Source organism: Helicoverpa zea, chromosome 10 (assembly GCF_022581195.2).
Source record: "Helicoverpa zea isolate HzStark_Cry1AcR chromosome 10, ilHelZeax1.1, whole genome shotgun sequence".
Taxonomy (NCBI): domain Eukaryota; kingdom Metazoa; phylum Arthropoda; class Insecta; order Lepidoptera; family Noctuidae; genus Helicoverpa; species Helicoverpa zea.
Window position 1 is genome coordinate 9,571,134 of NC_061461.1, and position 21,702 is coordinate 9,592,835.

Consider the following 21,702-nt stretch of genomic DNA (forward strand, 5'->3'; position numbering starts at 1 on the left):
GATGAAATGCATTATATCGATATTTTTTAATTGAAAGAGAGTCATCCCTTGCTGGGCGTACTCGTGCAACTCGACCTTGAACTGACCAATAGTAGCCGCGAATAATGTCGCGTCCCCCGGCCCGCAGCGGTGAGTCGTGTTCTTAGAAGAAATTGGCGAGTGCGCTCTCTATAGTTCGGCCATTCAGAGAATGCGTTCCTGACACGTCGCGATTGAACTGACGACGTAACTACATTCATTGATTATTGATATAATAATGTTGTTTTAATGCTCCTCAATTGTTAAAACGGTAAACAACCAGCAAAAATATTTTTATCGTAACTGCAACGCCATTGCAAAGTTACGTCGTCAGTTCAATCGCGACGTGTCAGGAACGCATTCTCTGAATGGCCGAACTATAGTGGTTATTTACTTTATGCTGTGGGCACTTGGGACTTAATATTTTTTTATTACTTGTTGATTTAATTAGCTATTGGTTTCTAGTATAATAATAGTTAGGTACCCTGCTCATTTTGATTGATTTACTTTTAGTTGTCTATCTAACCTACTACCTCTTTTACTTAATATGGCCGACAATATTATGACAAAAATAGGGCATGAATCTTGTATTTAGTTCTCGCTTAACTTTAAAAGCTTAGAATATTACGAGAGACTGCCTGTGCGGAGACCATTTATTTTTAGGTAGCGGGCGGCTTACAGGCTTAGGTGCGCGTGAGATACAAACCATACCTATAATGCACCTAACTATGTTCAGGCTATAGTTTGGTGCAACCATCAAGTTGAGTAAAAAATGTAAGTACCTAGATACTTAAATAAAACAAGAATAATAGAAAGTGTCATCATCATCCTCAAAACTTAGTAGGTAATGAAAACTATATTTTAAAACGTCACTACTCCACTTTATAAATAACTTAACTCGACCAATTTAGGAAGTCAGTTCAGCTCTTTGCAAGTTTAAGGGTACATAATATGAAGTTTAGTGTCCAATATGGCCACTTATCTTGGCCGGCTACAGTGATATCGTACATCTCCGGACACAAATGTTTACGAAGCAAACTCGCTTGCTGTGTGCATTGCAGCTATTTCCGAGTCTTCAGTGGTTGTTAGTCTTCCGAATGCAGTTCAGTAATCTTTTTCAATTTACTTACTTTCTCTACCTGTTTTATATATTTTGCAGAGAGTAAATAAAACGAGAATAAAATGAGAGAAACATTTACTTAAGATGAATTCTTCTGGCTGGATAGGGCAGGTGCCTATAGGTATCTTTTGTTTCGAGTCATTTATGATTTTACGAGCGAATGTGAAAAGTGAAAAACGCTCGGTTTTACCAGTTTAATTAATACACTATTTCCTAAATAACGGAATATAATTCAAAGCACTATTAAGTAAGACTTGTCAGTTTCAGGGAACAGCGCCCGAGGGGTTCCTGGTGTAACTATTTGTGCCAAGACTCCTGTAATAGCTTGGCAGATGACGTTTTATGCAATTAGTGCTGCGGGATTTGGATTCATTGAATAAGTAAGAGTGTTTAACACTTTGTTGACACGTTCTGAGCATTGAAGTCTATTAGTGTTTTCACTTCTTTTAGGAAAAAAATTACTTCTTCTACTTTCGTCTATTTAATATAGAATATTTTTATGTTATCGGCTTAGTTGATCTTAGGCAACAGTGAAGCAGTTTTTTTAAATACTTATGGGGCATCATCCGTAAACTAAATGTGCTGTCCTACCGACCTAATTACCTAATTGTTGAAATCTTCAATAATATTTTGTTATTCAATGATTTTGTGTTCGAAAAGAGCATCTATAACTTCCCAATCAAAGATACATAAATAACGATTTTCCCCTCAGGAAAAATAACTCTACAAAAAAATACCCTCCCCTCCAAACGGAGACACAAACACGAGATACACAACTATATCATCCATATACACACAAACAAAACACAGATGTTCAGCGGGACAGAAATATCGTATTTTCAAGGGATATAAATTTAGGTATATAAAAGATTTTTGAGGATCATCGTAGCAGTTGTCGTCGCGTCATATGGCAGACGCTAGCGAGTCGGAAAATCTATGGCCTTGTGAAAGCGGCTAGGCTTACCGGGGATACAGTTTTGGGTGTAGAAATTGATGTTGGCTTATTGAAATGTTTTTATTTTTATATAGGTGTGTTATTGACAACTGGTGTATACTTAGTTGTGGTGAGATTTGTAGGTAGATATGTACTTTGAACGAAAAATTCGTTATCCTCGTGAACGCTCTACAACTGCATAATGTATTGTTTTCCAGTTACACGGTAAGCATTATTGTAAACATTATGTACATCAAAAATATATCCAATCAATCGTTAAAAAGCTCAAACCTAACTTCTCTGTGTGAAAGATGCTGGTGTTCAGGAGTGGTTTAATCTTAAAAGAATAAACGTACCCTTTCCTTTGTGTGACCATTTTATAATTAGTGCTTATTTACCTAGTATTTAAGTTACACACAAATAAGTATGAGTATAAATCACAACACCACTTATCTGTTAATTTAATACCCCAAAGAACACGAACTCATTGAACAATAAACACAATCCACAATAGTACACACTAGTTTGATAACCAGTTAGAACTAGATCCAACCGGATCGATTAAGCCGAACTAGTAATGGATAAGTTCAGTTAGTTGTGGATTGTTCCAGAACTTTGTCCGGTACCTTTCCTCTGATACTCTGGAACTATTCACGGTATTCCGACTTGTAACAATGCCTGATAAACATTCGGCTATAATACTCGGTTTCTGGATATTACTGGTAGGTACTTGTATTAGTTCAGTCTTAGTCATGAACTCGAACTGAACTATGTAGTTCGATGGAAACTAACGTTTTGCTTTCAAAAGCTAGGTTTAGGTGAAATGTGAAACTATTAATTACAACTTGTTTCTCCTTGATAATAAAAATCAAAGGTTTTCTCAATCGAAATTTCTCTTGAAGTTATTGACTGATTTACATATTGTATGGAAACAAAATGAAAAACAAAACTTCAGTGATGACAATACAACTACATTTACTTAAGTATCAGAAAAATATTGACCTGAGATTCCTTAGAAACGAGTAAATTAAGCTATGATGGCGATGCAGTTGTACCCGCAATAAATTCTGTAAATCGACGTGAAATAGACCACGTAGGCAATAGGTAAGGCGCCTGTCGCAAATAATATCTTCTAATAATCTTACATCACTTTATAGGTGGACGTGACTTCTAAAGATCTTCGGCTTAGTCTGGAAATCTCTATAGTTATTAGTTACCTATGTTATGTCCCAGTCTTTGTGATTAGAAATGACCTTTGAATATTGCTTGCCCCAACCAGAGCTAAAAATCTGCCAATGCTATTAACAGCACGGTTCCTATTTAGTTATGAAAGGTTTTTAGACATCGATACCTACCCATTATTTGATTTGACATTTTCGATTCTTCATCTTCCTGCCCTTATCCTGATTTTATTTTGTGTTAGAGCAGCATGTCTTCTTCCATGTTTCATTCTTTTATATCGATGCATTGTTGAGTGTTCTCCACATTTGTTTTGTTCTTTCGACCCTGCATATCTATAAACAGTATAAGGTAGATCAATAAGAAATTGTAATTAAATTCCACCATCGAACCTTTTAAACGATACATAAAAAAGTCTCTAATCAAACTTAATCAAACTCTCAAACTTAATCGTTCTCTTCTCTTACTTTTAAACTGCCGTTTGCAAACAATTAAATACGAGGCAGGTCCATAAAATAAATTCAACTCTCTTGTAAACACAAACAGGTATTATTTGCCTTTTAGGTAGGCAAGGACGAATGTTTATTCTGCCAAAGTTGGAGACGTTTTAACTTGAAAACGTAACTTGAGCAATTTTATCGGCAAAGGTACTTTTCTCGTTAGTACTTTGACTAAGTTGTACTTATGTACTTAGTTGGAAATTTTGAAGTTACAATCTGATAGTATTGAATGGTTATGTGTTATCGTGAATACCATAGCGTAGGCGTCGTGGCTATGGCATTGAATTCTATAGCTCCGTCAATGTAAGGTCCAAGTTTATATGATCAACACATCAAGATTCATGTCTCAGTTATATTTTCAAATTCCTGGTCGCTTCTTCTAACTCCTCGGTGAAGTTTTTTTCACTAGAACGTGAATTCTTATTCATCCCTGCTCATCTAGAAAGTAAGAATTTGAAGGCTAAGTTCAAAATTCAATATTTAAACCCAAAATTCGATCATGAATAAATCTGTGCGACTGCCAAGGTCTCTCTAAATTATAATAAACTTTGAAGGCCATTAAATGAATTTAATGGTTCTGTATTGTACTGTGAATCAGATTTGATTTGTGCCCGGAGATCTTTCGGAAATAAGGGAATTCAATTTATTTTTACCTTACGCAGCCATTATAATTTCATTTTTTGATGGCACTTAATGAAATCTTTGTTCGATGTATTTTGTTATTGTTTTCTTCGGTGCTCGTGAATGTTCTCTTTCTCTGTAATTTCCTTGACTTATTTTTCCCTTTATTTTTTTAGTCGCATCATTTAACATAAGAATTTTTCCTTCAAACCTGCATCCAAACCCAACTCACCCCTTGCCACACACCGTAAAAACACAGCAACCGTTCGTTTTTATCCCGACATAATAAAATATAAGGCCGTGAACAGACGCTCAGCGTGGGAGCTTCTCCTATGACAAAGAGCGGAGATAAGAACGGAACAGGGGCCGCGACGTATACAAATGCAAGTAGTTAGAGCAACGTCTGGATTCTCTAAGGCTAGCCCCTACTACTGGAGTAGGTACTATATCCAAGAGAAGGTTACCTACTGATAGTAATGGTTCGGTGAATTGAATCACTTATAAAAAGTACCTATATGCAAACATTGGCGATGAAGTCGGTATTTGGTAGGTATGTTTGTCAATTTCTGCTACTGAATTTTGTTATTCTAATACTTAGAATATTTTTTTCAATTTATTTTAGCGGTTTATTTCCATTCTGCCCTTGTGGTCTTGAACATTACCTTAGGCTTCGTTAGCTACAACTTTTGTGAACATGTTGATTGTCTAGTAAATAAATAACAAGTTTGTGTCTAAATTATCATGACCAAGGTTTTGATTTCCTGACCGTTTTTATTTGATAAGGTTCAAAATCCACTAGGTAGGTACCATACTTCTTTTTCTTAAAACAATTTAATATAACATAATTGGGAAGACAATGGTAAGGGTATTGTTTGCATAACAATAGCTGTTGTCAAACAAACTCGGATCTGAAATGAGGATCTCTTCAATTTTCGTCTCATTGAAGTTTTCAATTAGCTTCATTGGTCATCTAATGGGAGTCGATTTTGAGTTTCCTATTCATTAGCATATTTTTTAAATACTTTATAGGCATATTTTTTATGAAATCTCTTATCTGTGTATTTACGTAAGCATTTAGAAGTTAACTAACGTTTGTAATATATTAAAAAATATATAGGTATGTTTCGTAGGCATACAAAATTATTGTAATACAAAGTTCCTCTCCAAACACACTATGCTTTTACTGGTACCTATAAGAAGAAAAACTAGGTCAGTCTGCATGACCAGAATAAAACTTAAAAAGAACTTCACAGATTAAAGCCCATTAAAACCAAAAAACAATATACCTACGGGTTAATAAAGTCCACACTGTTAAGTCAATATGCATTGGCGTTATTTAATTAAGGTCAAACAAAGCCGATTAAGTTGTACTGATAAACAATAATAATATAATATGAATAGCATGAGGTTCTCGTTGCCATGGTTACACGGGATTAATTGAATATAAATTGACGTAAGCATGTTTGATCAACTGCTGGTTGTGGGTAATTTGTTTTGTTCCACTTTGAACTTTGATTTTTTTGCAAAGTTCACTTTGATAGAATTTTTTTCATTATTTTTCAGAGTCATGGAATCATGAAAAACAAAATGACTCATCTTTCATTCATAATTTCATAACCTTTACATAATGAACTATAAATCTTATGATTAATAATAAATTATTCTATGTAAAATTAAAACTACTTCTCTTTTTGCTCAGAAGAAACTATGCAAGGTCTCGAACCATACCCACATAATACAAATTCAAAATATTGATTACATCTTCATCAGCCATAATATCCTTTAACCCTACCGCTATAACGTAGCAAAACTCTTTCCATATTCTTCTGTGAATTTATAAGTGCTATTAAATAAAATACGGAGCTTTCAGTACGAAGTGAAACGCACCTTTCACCAGAATCGCTTAATTAATATTAACTCTGTCACCGTACACCTTTACAACGTTTTTAAGCCTTTTGTGAACTGTAAGGCCCCGATTAAAATGCATGTACAGCATAAACCTATATATTGAGGCAGAAAATAAAGGTAAGAAATAAGATTAGTGATTCATTTCGGTGTTCGTGACCTCGGGGACTGTTGCATGATTAATTTATGCAGTTTGATATGTGTGAATGACGTTCTTAAGGTGCTTGAACACTTGTACGTAACATAAATATTAAGTGGGGTTGGCCAATGGGGCAAAACGATGTTGTTTTCCCCCCCACAACCCAAGTTTTGACAATATTAAAATCCATCAAATTTATATTTGAAATTAGCTTCTGCCCGCGGTTTCACCCGCGTCTCAAATGATGACAAAAACTAACTTATGTCCTTCCCCCGGGTCTAAGCTACCTCTCCTCTAATTTTCATCTTAAAGGGACCAGCTATTCTTTAGTTATAAAATGTGTAAATAACACGACATTCTTTTATATATACCTATAGATTACATCCTCTGTTTGATATGTTTGCTAGATACGCGTCATCTAGTCCCTATAACCATATTCAACATGAATTTCAAACATGGAAGTCAAGTCCAGCATTTTCGTTTTGTAAATCGCGGTTTTGTGGTGATCCACTAGCTAGCTTAACAGGCGAGCCACGAAACCGCACCGTGAAGCTCGCTCGTTGATCACAAGCTTAAAGATAACATTTCAACGTAATTTTGAACGAGATTTTTTGCCAGTCATTTGTTTTGAGGAATTTGAAGAAAGAATGTTAGTCTTGTTCTTGCATTTGTTTAAAAAGAGGCTTTGAAGAGTTTCTTAGTCATGGATTCGAAAAATGGAATACACAAGTACAATTCTTTCTGTCTTGATTTGTATACTGGAAAACAGTGACTAAAAATTGACCAGAAATCCAGGTTTGTAATAGAATCTGTCAAACGGGAAATCACTAACCTATCTTCCGTAATACTTGATAATATTAACCAATACTTGCATACTCCTATTTTTCTAAAAGAAAACATACTTGGCCTTGGAACAAAAAGTGGACTGATGATGTCTGTTAGAACAAACCCTTCAACCAACTCTTAACCCCTTATCATAAAATCGCTGACCCCAAAAACAGAGAACTGAAATTTCACATCGTAGCAGTTTACTAGTATCCTTAATTTGATATTGAATATTTAACGGTTCACAAGGTCTTGCTTACATCTCACTTAAGGGGTCGTTAAGTGTTTTCGAAAGTCGCCATTAGACTGAAATATGAATTAATGGCGTTGGAGCGACGCTGCGGCGTCATCGGTATACCACGTCAAGAGGTGTCTAGGGAATAGAGATGGTGTAGAGTGGATTTCTATGGATATTTTTTTAGTGTAGGAATTATGTTCGGTCGAGTGGCCAGTGTTACTATCGTAGTAAACGGAGGTTTTTTTTAGAAATATCTAATGATATGAGTATTTGAACATTTGAATGGAGAGAGATAGAACAGTGTAACACTTCTTAGTTGCCACTTACTGGGCCTGCACTTGACTGCCTGCATACTGATATACATAAAACTTAAGGATGTAGGAAATATCTGTTATCAAAAAAAAAACATAAGTAAATAAATTAGGAAAAGAATAAAATTATTAATACATGCATTTTATGGTAAATAAATAGATTTATACAAAAACGTATTAATGACAAAAAGAAGACCTTAAAAAATAACAAACAAAAAAAATACACACATTGCGACTCCACCCCACTATATTGACAAACGGGCATAACCAAGTAAGCTGAGACGGTTGGCCTTATGATTGATTATTGCCCATTCTGTACCCGGCTTTCACGTGGCTCATTCTACCCGACCGACGCAACGAGTATACCCCTTTCTATATTTGGAAACAAAGGCACCACTATGAACAAAGAAGAACATGGTTTTCGGGTTTACAATACCAATACGGTTCACAAAAATGAAACGCGTAAGAGAGAAATGTTTCAGCGAATTGATGAGAAGGATGGTATTAAAGGTATGTTTAGCTGTTTTTTTTGTTCATATTTTTATAGAAAATTATGCTAGTTGTTTCAATGAAGCATTGTATGTAACGTTTTATTTAGTGTAATTTTTAATTTTGAAAACGACCAGAATTTCGCAAATAAGCTCTGAGTGTGAGTTAGAGGGATCAAAAGGATTAAGTTGATTGTGATCAGGAATTATTTTATTTTACATAGTGTGACTAACAATGAAGCGCAACTTAAGTAACAACATTTCAGTTCTAAACAGACAACTTTCCCGCTTATATTTACGTCTTATTTAATTTTACCCCACAAAAATAAATTACATTACAAAACACTTATTCACGAAAACCCTTTCCTCATTTTTCACTTCTCAGATAATTCATGGGCTACTTCTTAATACATTTTAATGAATGTTTTATTTTTTCTTAATTTTTCTTTTTCAGAATATGACGCGAAAGATCTCTATGGTCCGGAGATAACTGATAAAGATGGGGCCTTGCTGGATGCTCACGACAGTTTCTATATCACCACGAAGAGTTTGCTTGTGCTTTTTCAAATCATGGGAGTTATGCCTATCATGAGAGTGCCTAAGAGTAAATATTTTCAAAAGAGCACTTTTTCCTTATACACATATGTTTCTAAATTCTAACCAACATTGTCGTAAACCTAAAGTTCCGTTACTTCAAAAAATATTGTAAGAAAGGATTTATTCATTCAATGAGAAAATATGGGTGGTATTTTCAGACTATTTGTTTACTATCCTCCATTCCACAAAAGTATGACAGATCTTTTCAAAAACAATAGAATTGAGAAAGTTTAAAAATATTCTCGGTTTAAAATTTCGAAATATCGGCATTCGTCTTCATCAGAGAGAATGCGGTCGCACAACTTTGTTTGCAAACGCATATAAAGTAACAAAGTTTTTCCAAAGAAAATGTGTTGAAATATTTCAGAATCCAATAACTTTGAGACAATGTTTGGACTGTTAGTGCTCGCTGGCATTTTGCGAGCTATAAACTTTCAAATATAATACATTTTCTGGGAAATTAAATTCCTAGGCTTCTGAAACTAATTTCAATTCATCTCATATTTTTTCCTACTCCTACTAACTTTCATAACATCAATGTTGTTTTGTTATAAGATATGTGTACCTGTTAAATACCTATTGAATTCTGGATTGTGCAAGGTCAAAAAAAAAAATTGGTTGAATTCTCTTTGATTTTTATAGACGCACAAACAACTAAGAGAACCACTTTCAACTGGATTTCGAAGGCGACACTATGGGCCTACTTAGTATGGAGTTTGGAATGCATCATTGTGGTCAAAGGTAGAATACAAATAAATAATATTTTTGACAATAATTGGTTTAGGAACCTTTTTAAAACAACTACCAATACACCTACTTACTTCACAACTTTTGTTTTAAGGAAGTACTGAAGTCTGTAAAATGTTCTTAAGTAGGTACAGATTCGTAAGGTTCCAAAGCTTAAATGTACCAATCGCTTTTAATTGCTCCTTGCCTAAAACTTTTCGAACCTTTTGAAAAGTCAGGAAACAATTTTCTATAACTGTGGGCCAAGCACGAATATCTAACGTATTCGAATCGACAATGTATCGAGGCCTCGATTCGAAAACGGAGTTTGTCGATAGTAGGCAGCACGAACCACATTCGAAGCACTATCGAACACTCGATTCGAATTCCAAGGTGACGTCATGCAAATGTAAATAGGGACGCGCCACAGTGAGCAAAATGAACGATTGTTGAATGAATGGTGCGTTCGAAAACTAACTCTAGTTGTTAATATTTTTTTTACCTTTGATTAAACGTTTTATTATTATTAAATTATAATAAAAACTGAATGTAATATAAAAAAGAGACCCAAAGTTAATTATTAGACATTATAAAATGGCATTATCTCTAGCAATATAACATAGTTACGGAGATTTTATTTTTTAAAAATGACGGGTACCGAACGCACCCACTTGACATCCGACGCGCGTAAGGGCGCCAAATTTGTTTATGTTTTGCTACACGTCCACAACAAAAGTATTTCTGTTTTTTTTTTGCTACAAATAATTAAGTGCTTTCAATATAATAAATAATTATGAGAACCAGTCAGACGCAATATGAAATGATGGTTGAATTCATGGAAGCGTGAGTAAACAGTTTTAATAAGTTTGAGTGGCATAAACTTTAGTGTGAAGTATTTTAAGTGCAATGCTATTTCTATATTTTTAAATTCGGTTTCATTTATGTCCAGTGGGTAAATTCTATTCCTAAGTTTTGCTCTGCGCGTAATTTCTCTACAATGATTAAAAATAAACATATAAATAACATTTTTTTTTCATACACATTAATTCTATAGGTTCGCAAATAAATAAAATATGATTTAATTACTTACCTTGTTTCTCGTGATTGATATCCATAATATTCTAGTAAAGGAGATTGGGCAAGAATGTATGAAGTTTGGTCCAAATGTCCACCACGAACGAGACCTATATAATTAAATAGTCCACTTAATTTAGAGTAACTTTTACTAAGAAAGTAAAAAAAAACAATGCCAAAAAAAGTTATAGCCAAAAATGTATTCTTAATTTTCGGTAGTTTTTGTATGTTGTCATTATTATTTTTTATTTTATTCCACTTTCATTTCCGCACTTAATCTAAAACTAAGATGAGTAAGACACATTTGCATATAAACCCATATTTATTTGCCCGATGGATGTACGAATCACGAACCAATTGAGGTGCCAGAAGGGCTTGAATATACTCAACGGTGCCTGGATCTAAGATAGTTCGAAGTAACTGGTGGTGTCTTCTCTCTAATAATGAACAATTCTATTTTGTCAGAAGTTACAGAAAGTACGAAAATCGAACATCACGAAAAGTAATAGAAAAAATTAAATTGAAAAAATCTATAAAATGTTTTATTTTATTTTGCTATAACTTTTTTCTGGCATTATATTTTTTTTTACTTTCATAACAAAATATGTTCTATATTTAACGGGCTATCTAGCCATATAGGTCTCGTTCGTGGTGGACATTTGGACCGGAATCGCCCATTGTCCTTTGCCGCTAAAAAATAATATGCGGTACTACGTTCATACAGTGGCGGTCTTTGCATTTTAAATTATATTGAAGCTATTACTAATTGTTCCAATAACTTAACAATAATTTTATTCACAAAACTAACTCTAAACAAACATAAACACGGTTAAAACTTTATTTTTACACTTCTCGAAACCTTTCTCACCGACTATTTTCAAGTGAATAATGTTTCGACCATACTCGATAGCCAGCCTTCGAGAGTTTACGTTACCGTACGTCAAAAGAATGTTCGTGCTGCCATGTTTTGTTTCCTTTTACGCCCGATAGGGGCGCTGTACAATTCTCATACAAATGTTACTCGATTTCGATACGAATAACTTTTCGCAAATATTCGTGCTTGGGCTACTGTGGGCCAAGCACGAATATCTAACGTATTCGAATCGACAATGTATCGAGGCCTCGATTCGAAAACGGAGTTTGTCGATAGTAGGCAGCACGAACCACATTCGAAGCACTATCGAACACTCGATTCGAATTCCAAGGTGACGTCATGCAAATGTAAATAGGGACGCGCCACAGTGAGCAAAATGAACGATTGTTGAATGAATGGTGCGTTCGAAAACTAACTCTAGTTGTTAATATTTTTTTTACCTTTGATTAAACGTTTTATTATTATTAAATTATAATAAAAACTGAATGTAATATAAAAAAGAGACCCAAAGTTAATTATTAGACATTATAAAATGGCATTATCTCTAGCAATATAACATAGTTACGGAGATTTTATTTTTTAAAAATGACGGGTACCGAACGCACCCACTTGACATCCGACGCGCGTAAGGGCGCCAAATTTGTTTATGTTTTGCTACACGTCCACAACAAAAGTATTTCTGTTTTTTTTTTGCTACAAATAATTAAGTGCTTTCAATATAATAAATATTATGAGAACCAGTCAGACGCAATATGAAATGATGGTTGAATTCATGGAAGCGTGAGTAAACAGTTTTAATAAGTTTGAGTGGCATAAACTTTAGTGTGAAGTATTTTAAGTGCAATGCTATTTCTATATTTTTGAATTCGGTTTCATTTATGTCCAGTGGGTAAATTCTATTCCTAAGTTTTGCTCTGCGCGTAATTTCTCTACAATGATTAAAAATAAACATATAAATAACATTTTTTTTTTCAAACACATTAATTCTATAGGTTCGCAAATAAATAAAATATGATTTAATTACTTACCTTGTTTCTCGTGATTGATATCCATAATATTCTAGTAAAGCCGCTAAAAAATAATATGCGGTACTACGTTCATACAGTGGCGGTCCTTGCATTTTAAATTATATTGAAGCTATTACTAATTGTTCCAATAACTTAACAATAATTTTATTCACAAAACTAACTCTAAACAAACATAAACACGGTTAAAACTTTATTTTTACACTTCTCGAAACCTTTCTCACCGACTATTTTCAAGTGAATAATGTTTCGACCATACTCGATAGCCAGCCTTCGAGAGTTTACGTTACCGTACGTCAAAAGAATGTTCGTGCTGCCATGTTTTGTTTCCTTTTACGCCCGATAGGGGCGCTGTACAATTCTCATACAAATGTTACTCGATTTCGATACGAATAACTTTTCGCAAATATTCGTGCTTGGGCTACTGAACTCTCTTTACAGTGGGCCGGGAACGCTTAGCGAATTTCCAAAGCAGTGCTAATAAGAGATTTGATGAAGTCATCTATAATATTATATTTCTGAGCATTTTGATCCCACATTTTCTTCTGCCTATCGCATCGTGGAGGCATGGGCCTCAAGTCGCTATATTCAAAAATATGTGGACACATTATCAGGTAGGTGATATTTATATTCGCATTTAATTTTGGTCGTTAACTAAAATATAATTATAATGTCATTAAAATTAAACATAATTATTTTCACATTTCATTTATAAAGTAATCAATTAACTAAATAACTAATACATTACTTCAGAAGTAAATGACTAAAATAAATAGGAATAATAATGGCGTCCACGGCCGATTTCGGCCAAGGCGGCTGTTCTCATTTAAGGAGATCAACCAGCTGCGCAGGACATAATATAGTGCACGAGCATTTGCGCAGACACAGGTGCACTCACTATTCCTTCACTCTCATAGCCCGATGGGACGGCAATCCGATAGGACCGGAAAGAGATCAGGCGCAGGACCGACATTTACGTGCTCTCCGATGCACGGGTGAATCAATCACCAATTTCCAGACTACGGGCTGCTTTGTCCGAGCTTTGGCCGAAATCGCTTTGCGGGTTTTAAGAAAACCCGCAAAGCGATTTCGGCCCGACCCGGGAATCGAACCCGAGACCTCGTGCTCAGCAGCCGCGCTTGCGACCACTAGACCAACGAGGCAGTCAAAATAAAGTAAATATATAGGAATAATAATAATTCAAATGTTTAGTAGGAATAATAAATATTTGGAATGGACATATCATAATGTAAACTAAAAGAATTTCCGTAGGTACAAAGTGTACCTATATTTGGAATGGAATAGAACAGTTCAACCTGAAACTTTACGCGTTCATTTGTTTTGATTTAAGTTTGGTGAGAGAAAAATATAAAGCTAAATAAGAATAGAAATAAATAAAAGTCGTTGCAAACCACCTATTCCATATGCCACTTTATTTTGGGTTATTCCTCAAATAGAGCAATATATATTCCGTAAATATATAATTTTCAGTTCACCTATTGAATGTTTCGATGCCAATATAAACATAGTTAACAATGTTCCCAGAATAGCCTTAGTTCTTAGAATTGGTTACGCTATTTTTCAAGACTGGTCAAACATTTTGTATCACCATCGATCTTGTAAATAAAGGATTCTCTCGCATTGAGAGCTAGACTAATACCCGTATTAGGTTTCGGAGTACTTCCATTAGTCGATGTACAGCTGTATTCACACTAGAATAGAATTTATGTCAAGTAGACGTGTATTTTGTACTTAACTTTGATAACGGTATGACGTGTGCTCCCGGCTTTGCTGAAAAAATAGGAATCAATAACATGATGTACTGCCGTAGATATACGTAGTTCGATGTTTGTTGTGTATGTCTAACTTATATACACATAGTGACAAACCACTTTCTGTAAATACCTATTACTTGCTAATGTGGAACCTTATATCAAACCTATCATACTCGGCACTCCATGTTTTGATATTCGTAAAATAAAAAAGTTTTAATCTCTTTCTTTAACTTGATCTGTTCTTTACCTTAGATATTAATACAATAAATTCTGCATTCCCTCCCGAATTATTTCTGTTTAATTGAACGAATGACTTCGTAAGCCGAATAAAATACCTCTTCGACAAACTCGAACCTATAATTATTATGTCAGCCAATAAATTTGAACGTCGCCCACAAATTACAATAACAACTATATTAGAATCGAATTGACATTGGTACTAAATATTTGAAAAGGTCTCGTATACCTAACCTAGCCATTAAATTTGACCTAGAACCTAACTAGCGCGGAAACACAGATGAATAATGAATCCTAAACGGCGAACGTGAGGTCGAATGGTGATTAATATTTTTTAGTTTGTTGAGTTTTATGTATGACTCTTTTATGTTGGTACTAAAATTTGTGTTTAGTTCATTAAGTCCAATTTTATGCTGGGTACCACAAAATGTTCAGCTATTACGGCAATCAGTCAGATTATATTTAAGAGGCCCAGTATTCTCCACACTCAGGGCATCATCAGTACAGCAATAATACAGAACTGCTGAAGTCAAATGATGATGAAGATGATTGACTAGCTGCCGACATTGGCTCTCTCTCGTCTCCTGGGATTCGAGCATCTGGATAAAAAAACAAATACGTCCAGTAGTTTCTGAAATGAACGCTGTCATTAACAGCTTTGGCAGTCGTTACCGGTCGTATCTAGGGTTATTGGGTTCCCCGGGTAACTTGGTTGAGGAGGTCAGATAGATAGTCGCTCCTCGTAAAATACTAGTGCTTAGCTGCAATCGGTAAGACTGGAAGCCGACCCCAACATAGTTGGAAAAAGGCTCGGGGGATGATGAGTTTCTACAATGAATGTTTAAGTAAAAAACTCTTTAGCTTTATACTATTAGTTCAAGTTTTAAGATATGATTTCTCCTCTATTCCTTATTTCCAGCTGAAATACCTAAAGATCACTGGGACCCCCATAGTGTTCCCCAACCTGTATTCTCTAACTTGGGGTCTATGTGTGTTCTCATGGGGTCTCAGCTTTGCCGTGATCCTCTCTCAGCATTACTTGCAAGATGACTTCGAGCTGTGGCATTCCTTCGCTTATTACCATATCATTGCTATGTTGGATGGATTTTGTTCACTATGGTAAGTAGGCTGATTTGTATGTTGTTTTTTTTTAATACTTATAATATTTTAATGTCTGTTAAACCTTTCGTTATATTTAGATAGGTTTTTGGTTATCTATATTTAACATTTTGGCACCGTGAGAAGATAAAACGGAACTATACCTTTGAGGGCATGTTAAACCACTCTTTAAGTTGCAGTATATACTTAACTAGGTATAACGATAACCAAATCATAACCAATGGTCGGATTTGACCAATAGGTGGCAACTTGGCTAGTTATGGTTTGGTTATCGTTACAGGTACATCATACATATTCCAACGTACTCTTAAACATCTCAAAGTGTTAAATTACTAACCAGATTTAAACCGTACTTTATAATTTTCGAATATATCTAGTCGATTTAAAACGCCCCATAACATTTAACACCCAGGTACATAAACTGCAATGCATTTGGCACCGCATCCCGCGGGCTTGCCATGAATCTGCACAAGGCTCTGGAAGCTGAACACCCGGCGCTCAAAGTAGCACAATACCGACATCTGTGGGTCGATCTGTCGCATATGATGCAACAGTTGGGTGAGTGTCGTTCATGTGATTATATTGCACGTCTTGCCAATAAATTTTGTGGTTGGCTTGCTGTTTTTGATGGGTGTATTCATTTTGTTAATGAATCATTGTTTGAAAACATCACCTAACTGACATACGGACATCCTCGAACACCTGATCTTGCCACCACATAAGTGTACATTAATAATTATAAGGTAAGAATTCATTTACATATAAGTGTACTGCACACCTAAATTGTTTTTTTTTTTTTATTCTAAACATAAGGACTCCTTACTCCTTTGCCTATCAAATAAAAATCATTCAACAACTAAAAAACACAACAAAAATATCATGTATATGATGCTCGCATCAGTAACTCCAATAAAAAAATATCACACTCATTCACAAGTTTAGTATATTGCTCCGTGCTTATTGTAACATGTTCGCACCAATTGCTCTCTTTGTTTCAACGACATGTTGGTCCTACTGGCAGATTCCATACATTTAGTACAGTAGCGACCATTACATTCAATGAACAAACGTTCACGGTACAATAGAAGTGCTTTGTTTCTCTAATAGATGTTCGTTTGTTTTATTTTATTCACACTGCTGCGAAATTGTTGTTGAATCCAACTGTTAGTGTTTTTGGGGTTGCTTTGTTAGATGTATTCTGTGTAGTTTAGAATGAAAACCAACTTTGCTATTGCCTCCGCCCTGTTGAGAACATCATCATCATCCTCCGAGCCCTTTTCCCAACTATGTTGGGGTCGGCTTCCAGTCTAACCGGATGTAGCTGATTACCAGGGCTTTACAAGAAGCGACTGCCTGTTAAGAACAAGGTTATAAATGTAAGGATAAACGTCAAAAGAAAACAGATCTTCTCTATACTATATCCTTGCTCAAATTGTCGAAAGCATTGCGTTGACTTCCATACATAAGTAGTATTTATCACCCTCAAACTTGATAACTGAGAAAAATTTCGTGACTAGTCAACAGTGTCGTCATTTGTTTCGAAACTGATGGAAACTGTCAATAATTTTGTTATTACTGGTTTGAAGATTAAAGAAGAACTAAATACTTTGAGACTTTGTCACTTTCACTTTACGGTGAAATAATTAAGCAAAATAACTTTACTCAAAGAACTTAATGGGATTTTAGGCTTAGGTATCGACGAGGCATAAGTAAAACGCTTAAGTATCGAGAGACTTTTGTTTCCTATTTAATACGAATGATAATAAAAACCATTCCTAATTAAGATGAACTTACATAAAAAGCCGAAGAGTTTTTTTGTTTGCTTAAACTCTCCAATTTGAAAATCTTTCAGTTTGCTATAGCGTAAAAGCTAGCTTAGCGTAGCCAGCTTAATTGTTTAAAAGAGAATAGGCTTTCCTTTTTTACCTTAATCATTTTATACCAAGTTCTTTCACCTTACAGATTTGAACCCCATTAATTAATGGACCTTCTTTGACGTCAATAAAACTGCACCAACAATTTTTTTTTATATGATAAGAATAAAAACTCCCACTCTTCCACTTCCAGGTCGTGCTTACTCAAATATGTACGGCATCTACTGCATGGTGATTTTCTTCACCACCACAATATCTCTGTACGGTGCGTTATCAGAGATCCTAGAACACGGGATGAGTTACAAGGAGATGGGTTTGTTCGTCATCGTGGGGTACTGCATGACATTACTGTTTATTATCTGTAATGAAGCGTATCATGCTTCGAGGAAGGTTGGTGTATTTTTAATTAATATATGCGTTCTAATATTACAAAGCTATAGTTTGTTTTTTAGCTGCACTTGAACTAGGTACGGCTCGGATTGAAAAAAAAATCAGAATTAGATAGCCATTTATTGAGGAAAATTAGGCTATACTTTTTATCCTGGTACAGGAATTAGTTTCCACGGAACGCGGGTAAAAAAGTTGGCGAAAGCTAGCTGGCTGGCTGGCGAAAGTTGGCTTTAGTCCATTATCCTTAATATACAAATCTAGAAGAATCTGTAATTTACTATCGAATTTAAATTAAATTGTTCCATAGTTTGCTTCAAGAATAAGTTCTTACTTAAAATGATACCATAAGTTCATACTTTCACTATTTCTAGGTTGGTTTGGAGTTCCAAGTGCGTCTGCTAAACGTGAACCTGGGAGCAGTAGACAGGAGCACACAGCGTGAAGTCGAGATGTTCCTCGTGGCCATCTCCAAGAACCCGCCCATCATGAACCTCGACGGATTCACCAATATCAACCGGGAACTGTTTACTGCTGTAAGTAAAATGCATAATGATTATTTATATTTTACTAAATCAGACAAAATAATAAAATTATAGTTCTTAGGTATCTAAAGACCAAACTATGTTAGAGTCGGCCTAGAGTCTAACCGGATGGAGCTGAGAACCAGTGTTTTTTTTATATGAGTGAAAATACAGGTTATAAAATAACAAAAAACCTGAAATTAATATGTGCAATATTTGCAGATATAGCTTAAAAATACTGTGAGTGGCTTATGATTAAAAAAAAGGTTTATCAAATAACGATTATTCCTCATAAAAATAATTCAGCAATTATAATCCAACAAGATAAACGATGTAATACAATATTTTCCATATTTTGTGATCCAACAAAAGAATTGTTGTCGCTAAAGTTAGAACAATACGCAATCTATTTTAACGAACAATGTTCTGCAATTCAAATATTGTGGATGTTGCTAAAACAACAGGTAGTTTAAAACTTTTGTCGTCAAGTAAACATTTGTCTGTGGTTTGCCGACCAGGCTATTTGGGGTCTATGGTTTTATTTGAATGTGTCAACCTTTTTAAACAGTAGACAGTATTTAGTTATACACAGGTGTTAATTTGATGTTTTTTAATATGGAGGTTTGATGTGATTATATTTCGATCCAAGCTCATCTTCCATAATGTTATATTCTGTTACTTGTGAACTTACCTATAGGATACTAAACCTTTATCTTTTTCTAACGAATAAGAGATCTAGTAATCACAAAGAAGTTATTTCCTACGTGTACGGCAGAACTGTATCCTTGTAAAATCAAATAAATAATCATTACAAACAGAGAATATGGCATAGCTCAAACTCGATGACCCGATCAAGCTTCTGAAAAGGAGTCTTATCGACGATAGTACAAATAAAAAGTAGAATATTTAGCAGAAGATATGATCCATAAAGTCGACGACACGGAACTAATGACGTATCTATTATACCTTCAAGATCAGTCATTAATTTTCCGTAGTTCAGTTCTGTTTGAATGATTCCTTATGAATTGGCCTTAAAGCCTGTAAAAAAATAAAATTCTATATTAATGTTCAAGTATTAATTAATATAACCGTTATAGAAAATCAACGACTTTTTATAACGCTTCATGCCTGTTAGAGCAATCGCACGTACACTGATTGACTTAAGCATTGGTTAAAGCTTGTATGTACTGAAAAGTAAATGCAAGTAAATAGGTAAATACAAGTAAATAGGTAAATACAAGTAGGCACAGTAAAAGTTTTGATTCAAGATAACACGCTATCCCCACTTTTTTTCTCATTTTTCAGAACGTGTCCTTCATGTCAACATATCTCATTGTGCTGATGCAGTTCAAGCTTACCCTGCTCCGGCAAAGTGCCAGGAAGACTCTCAAGACCATCGTCAGAGCGGTGTTCAATACTACCACGACTATTCTCGATGATGATTTTACTGATGACGTTGATGAAGAATAATTTAATGCACCTACTTCATGTGAAATGCTCATGAATAAGCAGCATTGTTTTTATATGTATTTTTAATGAGGTATTATAATCACAGGTTTAGTATCGCACAATTATTGACATGACATTAATAACATGTTGTTTCATTCTCTTTTACTCTCAAACCTCTTTTGCATGTGATTGAAATGCTACTTAAAATATTTGTTAAATCTTTTTTAAATAAAACTAACAGATTCGCAAAGTGTTACAGTTTAAGAACCAAAATTAGAATCCAATCAGCCTCGTTCATAAACCAGGAAAACACGAATTCTAAAAATAGAAACGGCGTCGAAATCCTAAAAGAAAAGGAAGAAATTAATAAACATAAAACGTTAAGTAAAATCATGCAGACAGGTAAGTAAAATGCCTAAAACAACAGAGAAAAAATAATGTAATGTGTTAGGATAATTGAAGCAAAACAATTCTTTGTTTTTTCGTACTCAGTGGGGTTAATGAACTTCAGCTTTGTTCAACGATTTATAGAAATTAAATTTTACATTTTCACATTTAAAATTATAAATGCGTCTGTCTCGCTTCCACGCCAAAACTACTGAACCAATTTTACCTCAGCCTGATCAAAGACCTGTAGCAAATATGTATTTCATTTCTATTAACCAGGTGAAACATGTAGTTCGACTTCTGGTTAGAATCGAAGCGGACGTAAAATGGAAAAAGTAGGTAAATAAATATACGTATGGCATGAAAATATCTACCGTATGTGCTTGTAATATTTACATTAACACACATAACCTACAGCTACTATTAAAATAGTAACCCTAGTTCTGCTAACTGAAGAGATTGAGCATGAGCAGGCGTTTGCAGTCCTAAGTGACAAACAGCCTTAAAGAAAAACAATAGCAATAAAAAACCTGCACGTCGTATCAGGTAGTCAATCTGCAAGAGTGACACTGCAATTTGATTGTGCCTGAAAGCTCTCACAACAATGTAATTTGAAACTATGAATCTTTTCACAGATCTAAAGTGAAGCCAGCCATTTGTATCAAACTTCGACAAAATAAATGGTTTCGACTTTCACGTCTCCTTTGAGCACTAAAAGGGACTTTATTTATTTATTTCGTATTTGACATGAAACGTATTTATATATACAGTTTATCACCGAAAATGTTTACGTGCTCTCTCGAGTGAGAGAGTATTTATTATTTCACACCTTTGAATACATTAATAATGAATTGAATTTGTAAATATTTTCGTGCTTACAACCGAAAAAAAATATGTTCAGCAAAGTTGATATTTTTATTCAATATATTTTGGTGTGTAATTCAATACATTTTTATGTAAAAATATATTTTTCACTAAACTCAATTTCTGTACACACGAAATAAATGTGAAACGTATTATATATTTGACACCACAATCCGTCAACCTGAAACAAGCTTTTAACGAAAAAACATACTCATTTAAATAATAGACATATGGTTGAGCTAGTAATATCGTAGACATATTATTATGCTACGAGTGGCTACGGCGTAGCCGACCGTGACTACCTCAGCTACGTTCGCTACGTTCATTGAACTTCAAAGGACAAGGTTGTCTATTTGACATTGAAAATAATGAGTGAAACTTGTATCATTGTGATAGTAAAAGCATCCATTAATCATAATTATCTCGGCAAATGGTCTGAAAGTGTTTTTTGGTTCGTTAACGAATTCTTTTCAAAATAATGAGCACTTCAGTGTGCTTTTGATTTTATTATT

At 34.6% G+C, this 21,702-nt stretch overlaps 1 protein-coding gene across 3 annotated transcripts; it reads left to right on the forward strand.

The window, feature by feature from the left end:
- The first annotated feature begins 681 nt into the window (after nucleotides 1-681).
- Nucleotides 682-20,082, forward strand: LOC124633677 (gustatory and odorant receptor 22). Of its 3 annotated transcripts, none has more exons than XM_047168981.1 (10): nucleotides 682-792; nucleotides 1,400-1,518; nucleotides 8,733-8,882; nucleotides 9,518-9,616; nucleotides 13,016-13,188; nucleotides 15,506-15,705; nucleotides 16,118-16,263; nucleotides 17,773-17,969; nucleotides 18,341-18,502; nucleotides 19,796-20,082. In XM_047168981.1, the coding sequence occupies exons 3-10, from the start codon at nucleotides 8,849-8,851 to the stop codon at nucleotides 19,958-19,960; spliced, it is 1,176 nt and encodes a 391-aa protein (XP_047024937.1). In that variant the 5' UTR covers nucleotides 682-792; nucleotides 1,400-1,518; nucleotides 8,733-8,848; the 3' UTR covers nucleotides 19,961-20,082. The 3 variants fall into 3 exon arrangements, with proteins under 3 accessions (XP_047024937.1, XP_047024938.1, XP_047024936.1); XM_047168982.1 differs by having other exon boundaries at nucleotides 705-792; nucleotides 1,406-1,518; XM_047168980.1 differs by lacking the exons at nucleotides 682-792; nucleotides 1,400-1,518 and adding an exon at nucleotides 5,927-8,300.
- Nucleotides 20,083-21,702: the final 1,620 nt, after the last annotated feature.